The sequence below is a fragment of the Seriola dumerili genome, unplaced genomic scaffold (assembly GCF_002260705.1).
Source record: "Seriola dumerili isolate Sdu_G_001 unplaced genomic scaffold, Sdu_1.0 BDQW01000002.1, whole genome shotgun sequence".
NCBI classification, from domain to species: domain Eukaryota; kingdom Metazoa; phylum Chordata; class Actinopteri; order Carangiformes; family Carangidae; genus Seriola; species Seriola dumerili.
Genome location: NW_019174257.1, coordinates 8,907,741 through 8,917,622, shown reverse-complemented (window position 1 = coordinate 8,917,622; position 9,882 = coordinate 8,907,741). Strand labels below are relative to the sequence as shown.

The 9,882-nt window shown below is 41.9% G+C and overlaps 1 protein-coding gene across 3 annotated transcripts in view; it reads left to right on the top strand.

Annotated features, from left to right (window-relative positions):
• Positions 1–201: 201 nt before the first annotated feature.
• The window catches only part of dnajc6 (DnaJ heat shock protein family (Hsp40) member C6), a 34,458-nt gene continuing 24,777 nt past the window's right edge, over positions 202–9,882 (top strand). For all 3 annotated transcript variants that reach the window (XM_022738195.1, XM_022738279.1, XM_022738109.1), the window contains exons 1-2: positions 202–492; positions 7,838–7,973. In XM_022738195.1, the coding sequence (XP_022593916.1) occupies positions 282–492; positions 7,838–7,973 (347 nt within the window). In that variant the 5' untranslated portion in view covers positions 202–281. The remainder of the gene's footprint in view (positions 493–7,837; positions 7,974–9,882) is intronic.

Sequence of the window (9,882 nt, the reverse complement as noted above, 5' to 3'; positions counted from 1 at the left end):
GAGAGGGAGACAGAGAGAGAGAGAGAGAGAGAAGAGAGAGAGAGAGAGAGAGAGAGAGAGACCACCCAGAATATTTGTTTCCACAGAGAACAGAGGAGACCGGTCGTCCTCTTCTCCTCGGACATGTGGTGCACTCAGCAGCCGCAGCAGTAGTAGCAGCACGGGCAGTAGCAGCGGCGGCTGTGGTGGTGGTGGTGGCGGTGACGGCGCCCTCGGTGCAGCTCCCACGTCTTTATTGGGGCTTCTTTTGTCTTTAATTCCTCTTTTTGTGTCCTTCGGTAATGAGCTTGCTGGGGGCCTACAAGAAAAAGACCAGTTACGATGGCTATGAATCTTTGCAGTTGGTCGATAGCGGCGGGGATAGCTTCAGTATCGGCAGAGGGAGCAGCGGCGGCGGCAGCAGCAGCACACTCGGAGGCTCCATTGCGGCCACCCTTGGACCGAAGGCAGCCCCGCTGCGAGAGGAGGACTGCAGCACCATGGACAGCTCAGGTAAGAGTCCTCACCGCCACCGGGAACCCTGACGTGGGGGAGTAAGATGTGATGACTCTAGGCTGCACACTATTAACGCGGCCTATAGCCTAAGAGGTAGCAGTGGTCAGCACAATGGCTAACAATACTGAAAGTATGCAATGACGCTATGCACCTACTGGAATCCCCTCCAGAGCTCCATGTGGTTCCCAGACCCCACCTAAATGTGAACACTGGGTTATTGCTTGCAGAATAATTGAAGATATGTCCCAATGACTTTGGTTTTGTGCAAAATTGTTGTTCTTACATGAAGTGCTAACCAGTCATTCATGCATAAAGTGTCCAAAAGTCTATGATATTTTAGATAATGTGCACAGACACAGTAGCATATACACAAACTCGTTGTTCAGCCAATGTTGAGATATCTACTATATTAACCACACTGATAGCCCATTAACTTTTTCATATCAGTGGCCTTATATCACCAACTGTACTGGCAATCTAACATGTGAACAGTTAATAGAATAAATCCTGCTTTAGTTTTAAGGAACAAAATATTCTCAGTCTAGAAGTCAACTGTCCATGAATGATGGATTATCAACCTAATGTAATCAATTAAAACTAAAAACCATGATCTTTACTGATGCTACAGTGCATCTGCATGCTTTATTGAATTCAGTCACAATAACTATGAGTGAGGCTTGTGCCTGTCTCTGCCCTGTGTTCACCTCACTGCAGTGCTCTGTGGAGTCAGCCAGCCTCCAGGGATGAACATTTCTGTGAAACAAAAGAAGCTGGATGGTGGTGGGTGGGAGGGTCAATGAGGGAAGGGGATTGGGGTTGGGGAAGGGTGGTGGAGAAGGGGGGGGGGGACTCCAGTGTCAGATGTCTGTCTGGCCTGCCAGGTTGGTCTTTTGATGTACATGTGTGCCTGTCTCTGTCCCATTCACAAAAACCAGCATTTGAGGGGTAAAGGTTGGCACTCTAGGAGGAGGGAGACACATTCAAACAAACCATTGATCTTTCTGGCAAAGCCTAGAGCTCTCTGTGCTGCTAATGTAGTGCTCTCTCTTACTGTGAGTGGCTGGGCTCTCTGCGGCTGTATTACCTGATGGAGTCTGTATCAGAGCCTCCCCTGGTGTGTGTATCAGCAGAGTTTGTCACTGTAGCTGGCTCACCAGCTTGCACACTCCCACATCCATCTGGTCACTGACACAGAGACATGTAGACCAGCTAACAGACCAACAGGGAAGCAAGCAGGCAGATTCATACAGACATGCAGAGACAGATTCAAGATAAAATAGAGGCAGACAAAAGATATAATGTACAGGAGCAAAGGTACGGTTGAGCCACACCGTGGATGTAATTCTTTTATATCGTATTCAGGATGGGAAACAACACAAGGAAGACAGAAAATGAGATAGACACAGTTTGGATGATAAAAAAAACAAAAAAACAATTAAATTAATCTTTGATATTGTTTGGAGACGATCAAAAAGAGGTCAGTTATTAAAGAATGTTCACATTTATTATTTTGGCAATGGGACTCAAAGAAACATTTGCTTTTCCATAGCCTTATTATAGAGAGTTAAAAGTCAGTGATTTCATATTTTTACTGTTATTTGTCCCCAAACAAGTCTGAATAGACCAGTGGTCCCCCGCATCGGGGTTGAGACTCCTCCAAGGGTTTATGAGATGAATCTGAGGGGACAAAGCTCATTAATGGGCGGAACAATACTGTTCTGCCACTCAAATTAGATACTTTATACTTTATACTTTTTTTTATTATTTATTGAGTTATAAGTTTTACCTCTTTGCATCTTTGACAGTTAAATATTGAAAAAAAAGAAACCTCTTTAGTTCACAACCCATAGACATACTCAACCCGTGAGGAGGTGCAAGCAGACACAGCTTCATTTTTACCAGTCAAAAATGTGGGGAACTACAGGTATAGACAGTACCCATTTCCTAGAAGTAATGTGGTGTTAACTAGATATGGTGTTAGCTACATCTGCAACTGAACCATCCAAAGAGAAGCAGAAATCAGGATTCATAACCCATTATTTCTGCATCTCAGTATCTCAGTATTTCTTGTCAATGCTGAGAAATATTATTTGACATACACCTGTAAATAAGGAAAGCGTTTCCCCTCTCAGTGACCTTGTTTGTGTGCTGACTGATAATACAACCAGACCTTTTGCATAGAAGGCATTTTTATGTGTCACAAAAGCACTGGTGTAAATAATAAAAATAAATCACGGCTGAATTACATTTTGTAACATTTACTTCAGTTTCAGGGTCCTGGTATTGTGCGTGCTGGCTCCCTGTCACACTGCCCTTACTCACTGGGACACATGACTTGAAACATGAAAGTTTATGATGGATTCAATGTGTTATACAGGCCATGACATGACCTGACTGCAGTGTTTCATGTGTTAAATAATTCATTTGTTGCTAAAGTTCATCAATGCAGATTTATCCAACCTCTTACATTTGATGGTAAAAACTGAAAAACAATTATGTAATCAACGGGAGTGAAGGAATTTCTGAGCTTACTGGGACACTGCATATTTAGGACAGTGTACGTGTATCAAGGAGAGCTAATATATTGATGGGATTTGAATCATAGGTTGACTCTGTTTGTCAAATTATAATGTTTAGCTTGCACAATCTACTTAAAACCAAAAAAATATCCAAAAAATAATTCACATAAGCAATGTAAGTTCCTAGTCGAATCCAGATATCTGTCTGGTTCTCCATATTTTAAAACTAAGCCAGGTAATTTGAAATCAATGTGAGCGTGGAGAGGTAGTTTCACGATTATAAAAGAACAATTTCAGATTTTGTATACAAAACTTTGTTTGACTATTTAATTGTCAGCTTGCACATACACTTTCTCACAGCTTCTATGTGTCATACTATTACCAACCTGTAATAGTTTTCGTGCAACTCAAAGCAGTGTAATACTCCTCTAGTTAAGCTGTATAGTAGAGGATTAATCATACACTCCTTGTCTCATCAGCAGCATCTATAATTAAGCAGATTAAAGTCTGGGTTGATGCTGCAGTCATTCAGGTCCTGGGCACAACAAGGCCGGGCCCGGTGTAGTGGCGGTGTGATCGAGTGTAGTGCGGCGTGTTTGCCTGTCAAGCTTTATTGTTATGCATATGTGTCTATCTGTGTCACTCATACCAAGCTGGATATTGAGAGCGAAAGGTTCAGGGCTGTAGGAGGAGGGAGACATACTCAGACAGCCCACTGATCCCTCTGGACATAACTAGAACTGTCTTTCTCCTTTCTTTGCCTCTCTCTCTCCCTCTGTTTCTATTGGTCGACTAAGTGAGAGCGAGAGGAGGCGGGTGAGGAGGGGTGAGCTATTGGCCTGGCCCTGTTTTTGTGGAACAGCTCTCTCTGTTTTTGAGATTCCTTTGAAAAATATTTGTTCCTTCATCATCACTGCTGCCTCTCTACCTGTGCAGGTATCAAACATGATTGACAGATCCAGGCTGAGCTTCGCTTAGCTCTTGATTTCAAGGCAGAGCAGGATCCAGGTTTTCCTAATACATCCTGTCATGCTCGCTGACTGGGAAATCTGCATAGTAAGGAGATTTAAAATAGACCAGAACCTACTGGTGAAATTACAGTGTTGCCCGAAGACAGCATCTATTCCCCACCACAGACATTCTCAGTAGGGCTACTATAGTAAAGGAATAGTTCTACATTTGAGGAAATGTGCTCACCTGCTGAGAGCTACATGAGAACATTGATACCACTTTCTTGTCTGTACACTAAATATGAAGCTCACAGCAGCAGCAGCAGCAGCAGCAGCAGCAGCAGCAGCAGCAGCAGCAGCAGCAGCAGCAGCAGCAGCAACTAGTGAAAGTATTTCCCAAACTATTCCTTTAAATAAATGTTGAATTATAAGTATGTGGCAGAAACCCAGGATGCAATAAACAAATAAAATGACTTAGATTTCATTCATCCAGCTCCAGGGTTAACAGGGTTATTTTTTAAATTTGTTGTTAAAAAAACATGGAGCATGGTTTTCTGAGGGGAATTTAGCCTTTGCTGCATGTTGTCTTCTCCCTTTTTCTCTCACCAAGTGTTGACACTCTCTGCTGCACAGATAAATAAAGATGAAATGCCTAAAGGACACACAAATATTTCACCTCAAAAAGCTACAGTACATCTGTGCAGTGCAGTTTCACAAGATGTAAAGAAAAAAAAAAAGAGGCCTGCGGTCTGCTAAAGGTTGGAAGGTTTAAAGGGTCAGATGTGAAAATGTCAGCGGTGTAGTTTGCTTTAATTCTTTCTTAGTCCTTCTATATAGTGACGCCTTATTGGTGTTGTCATGTAAAACCCTGTAACCTTAGTTTTGGTGGTTTTCAGCTATTCATTTCACAGTGAATGAATGACCTTAGGCTAGTGAAGCCCTTTCAGATCTAAATGAATAAACCAAAAATGCACAATTTTCTTAAACTAATACCTGCTTATAAATAATAATCACTTAAACTTAGCTATTTGTAAGTTTTGCTATTGCTACATAGCTAACGTTAGCATTAACAACCATTTAGCTACTTACTAGTCTAGAAAGAATGTTTGGAGTTCAGCTTCAAACTTCATTCCTTCACCAAGAGCTCCAGCTGTGCAAAGCAACACCAATGTTAACTCTTTTCTTGTACTGAAGTTAGCACGCTAACCAGCTAGCCCTGGCCCATCTTATCACTTTCCTATAGCTACTCACTGTAGCCTCCGATCTGCCCTGAAGATGTAGCGCTGCTGAGAGGGCATATTATAACCTCTTGTATTATAAAGACAACAATAGCTGAAGCTCTTGTCAAGCGACAATCACCAGCACCAACTTCCAGCAAATACCACATTAGTCGGCAGAGAAACTTTACAACTAGCACCTTTAAAGGGAAAACTTTTCCATTGTACTTTTATTAAGTTGGGACAAGAGACAGGAACAGTCAAAACTGTATCAGCAGTGGCTGAGATCCTGATTTTTAACCTGCTGTATAGTGTTACTAAAGCCACAAAAACACTGGATCCTACGGTTCCCATGATGCAAAGCCTCAATAGCATCTTCCATTAGGCCTTCGCATGTCTGGTACATAACCATATCTTTAAAACTTCACATCCCAAGTTCCCAACACATGTTTTCTGTTGAAACTTTTTTTTAATGCAGTGTGTGTTCAGTAAAAAGATTCTCTGCAATGTAGTTGGCTCAACCTGATTTAACACTGGTAATCTTGACTGCCACAGGCAAAGTTCCAGTGGAGTTTTGAAAATGTCTGTGGATCATATGCTGTTCAGCATGAGCTCAACAAGCAGGAGCTTTATTCCTCAGTAGAAAAATAAATCGCTGTCGCACACATCAGGCCTCTGCAGTCAGAGATGAAAAGTCTAAATTTGGAACTTAGTGAAGAATCATCTCAAATATAACACATGGCGAAGGAGGACAGGAAGAAGTGAGCAAGACAGGGAAAGAGAGAGGGGAAGAGGGATCAAGAACTGACAAGTACAGCTTGTGATGGAGTGAGGAGAGAAAGAAAAAGAGATACAACGAGTGAAAGCAGTTGCTCTCTGAATATACGCAAAACTTTATCTCAATAGCCAGCAGCTCTGTCTAGACAGATTTCTTCTGAGACAGTGTGTGTAATGTCTTTGTAAGTATGTGTCTAAGTATGAAAGTCTGCTGTTAAATCAGTCTAGACTGCGTCGACAAATGATATCCAGAAAAAAAATTAACTATGAGGATTATGAGTGAGATAACAGCATTGTCAGTGAGGAGAAGACAAGGCTGAGAGTGAAAATTATTGTTTAAAAAGTTTGATTTCTACTGAAAACAATTTTAGAATGAACCATTCCTTATTATGCTGGAACCTGTCCTGAGCCAGAATAAACCATAGCGGCCCACCAGCAGAAAGCAAAAATGGCCTGTAATAATCTATTAGCTATTCCTCTTAGGTTATGTCTTTAGTGGCAATAACATTACACAAATGGCTGCCAGCTACCAGCTAATGACACCATAGTATCTCGTCTTAATGAACCATCTTCCTCATCTCACCGTGCTCAACTTCACCCCTCCCAGTATTGCCCTCATGAAGGTGGAAGACCAATGTATTGGCATGATCTCGAATCATACAAGGTCATAAGGTCATTGGGGATTTGGAGAGACTCCTTTTTAACATGGTTTATGGTTAATGTCTTCCATTATTTTAAGTTGCATTTATAGTCTTGTATTCAGGGCTTGAACTGCAGCTACCTAGGCTATGCACATAGCCTATGTTACACCGCAGACATACTATGGTCATAATGGGCTGCTTGTGTTTTCTCCGAAAAGTTTCGAATGCCAGTAGAGACTGTTGACAGTGAATGAAGAAAGTTGGAACAAAAAGGCTCGTAAATACTCTTTATCTTTTCTCTGTTTGACATGAAATATTCTACTTTTACATGGACTGACACAGACCTCTTCATTAATTAAGTTCGAAAATAACCAAACTGAAACACCACCTGAGCCAGAGGTTGTTTCCAACTAAGCCCAACTTGACTGTTTTTTTGGCACCTTATCCTTAAGGCCCCTACTATGAGAACCACTGATTCAAAGAGCCAGTTCCAGATGATAAGGAGGAGCACGAGATGTTTGATTGTCGGTCTGGAGAACAGAACGAGAAGTGTTTCATGAGCCCAGGTGCTTAGGAGACTCTAGACTCGGAAAATGCCGAAAATCCCTGTTGTGGATGATTTTCTGCTGCATCATATTTAACATCTTTAGGTTTGTCAGCACTGCCAAGTTACATCTTAAGTGATGCTCCTGTGGTTATGTGCAGGTATATGAAGAGGAGAGAGACAGAAAGAGAGAGAGACAGGAAATCTCAGATCAGCAGAGGGATGCTGACTCAGACACTTGCATCTCTGCTAATACTTGCCTACTCTTTACAATGTGGACACACACACACACACACACACACACACACAAACACACACACACGTACACAACTCCAGGTGGTATTCATTTGATTGTGTGTCTGGTTCATCATTCTTTCACACCTACACACACGTGTACTTATTGTGTTGCCCAGTGACTCATTGAAGTCAAATGGAAACCTCTGAACTCCAGCGTAGAATTGAAGCATGACATATTTTAAAATAACCTTTGGTCTAACATTTTAAAACACATTGTCTGCATAGAAAATAGCTGCTATTTTTCTGTTGAAAAAGTAAGATAGGAGGTTTTCAACAGTGTTCAACATCTGTTGGCATTCTCAGTGTGTGTGTGTGTGTGTGTGTGTGTGTGTGTGTGTGTGTGTGTGGTGTGTGTGTTGTTTCACCCTGGATTCTGATTGGCTAATGTCATTCCCAGATATGGATGCCAATTATGGTGGAGGACTGTTGGATATGGTGAAGGGAGGAGCCGGGAAGTTCTTCAGCAACTTTAAGGACAACCTGAAGGACACGCTGAAGGACACCTCCACCAAGGTCATGCATCAGGTTGCCACGTAAGTGACTGCTGTGTTCATACTCGAACTGAAGCAAGGTTTTTTTTACTGTTTTGACTCACTAAATGCTATCATATCATCGCTTCTGGTTTGAATGATAGTTTGGGATGTTTTTTTTTTTGACATAACACGGGATGACCAAGTCCTATTTGTGATGTTGGTGCTCTGTGTGACTGAGAGAGGCGGTTCCTACATTGAAGGCTAATATTTCCACAAATTGTAGCCGGATTTTTAGTAGTGTCAGTACAAACTCTAGTTTTCTTTTCTTTGCTATACAGGCCGTAGCCTTTGTGTACTGCGCCAGGCAGCAAACAACAATGCCATGTTTGTTTGTGTTACCAGAAAACTAGGCATCGCATAGTGAAATATTGGATTTACATGTTGTTTTTTTTCTGAACAAACAACATCTGATAACTAGGTTCAGAAAAGCCTAAAGGTGTGGTAAGTTGGCTCTAATTTAAAACAGGAGTCTTCTATTAGTATCTTGAAACAGCACTTTGGAAACTTAATCCGCCTACATTGCATTTTGCTATTTCTTTCAGCTTCTGCATCCCTATCCCCCTTTATCTTCAGATAAATAAAATCTGCTTATGATCTCCATCCTTTCACTCTGTCCTTTCCAAATTAATCAGGATGGCCTGGGAGAACAAAGGACACAGGCTGACCCTCATTATCTGCTGGTGGTGCAAGTGGAAAAACTGCTTCATTTGCAGTTCTAAACTACCGTTCCTTTCACCTGTAATTTGTTTGGCTCAGGTTGGAAAGTGCGTTAAGGTCTAGAAGCTCTAAAAGTGCCAGTGCCACAGTTGTGTGACAGGGTGATCTGGTTGGATTTGACGTCTGGCTTCCTCCCTATCAAAGATACTGTGTGTTGACAAGAAAAAGCAGTGGCCAGTTTAGAGCTTCAGCAACCAAAGATAGTTTTAGTCAAAGTTATGACAGATCAGAAATCATAAATTGGCTGCTCTGACAACCACTGTAATGCTGAAAAACATTTATACCTTAAATTCACGTTGCAAAACCTGCAACTGGCTCCACACTTTCTTCCTCCTCCACTTCCTTTAAAGTATTTTTGTGACATAATCAAAAGATGAATGACACCATAGATGATGTGAGTTGATGACGTCTCTGCTTGCACCCTTTTTTATTTTTGAAATATTTTATACTGAATATTCAACATGCATTCTTTGCATCTGAAATGCCTAAAACTGTTGTAATTGCACACTCTATAGATGCCTGTAGTAAGAACCAGCAAGTGACAAGTGATATATTGGAAAATATATTTGATATTAATTTATGAGTATATATGATATATTAATCAAATTAATATCAAATGGGTTAGGGTGAAGTGAATGTTGTCTCAGTTGTTGATTACAATCTAAAGTGAGTCTCCAGCAGCTTTAGAAGTGAAACAGAACTGTGTGGATGGAGGGAGGAGAGAGGGAGTTAGCAGAGTCTGGCACGGCTCGGTCGTCCCAGTGTGTTTGTGCACAGGCATCTGCACAGGGCAGCACAAAGGGACCTCTGTGCTGTCAGACACACACACACACACACACACACACACACACACACACACACACACACACACACACACACACACACACACACAGCTCCTCTCACTATTGACTCAGCAAATTTGATCATGGTTATTCCTCTCTTGTGTCTCCCCTCCTCTGCTGCTGCTCACATCTTGGCAAGCTCCCAGGTTCTCCTTTCCTGTTTCTCATCTGGGCTCCACCCCTCTCCTCTCCTCTTCTCTCCTCTCCTCTCCTCTCCTCTCCTCTCCTCTCTGTGCTGTCTATCGCACCTCTTTTTGCTGAATTATTCATGGCAGCTCATTGTGCCAAATGGCCAGTGCAGTGCTGATCCAGAAGGATTCATTTCATCAGGGCCCAGCGTGTGGTGTTGT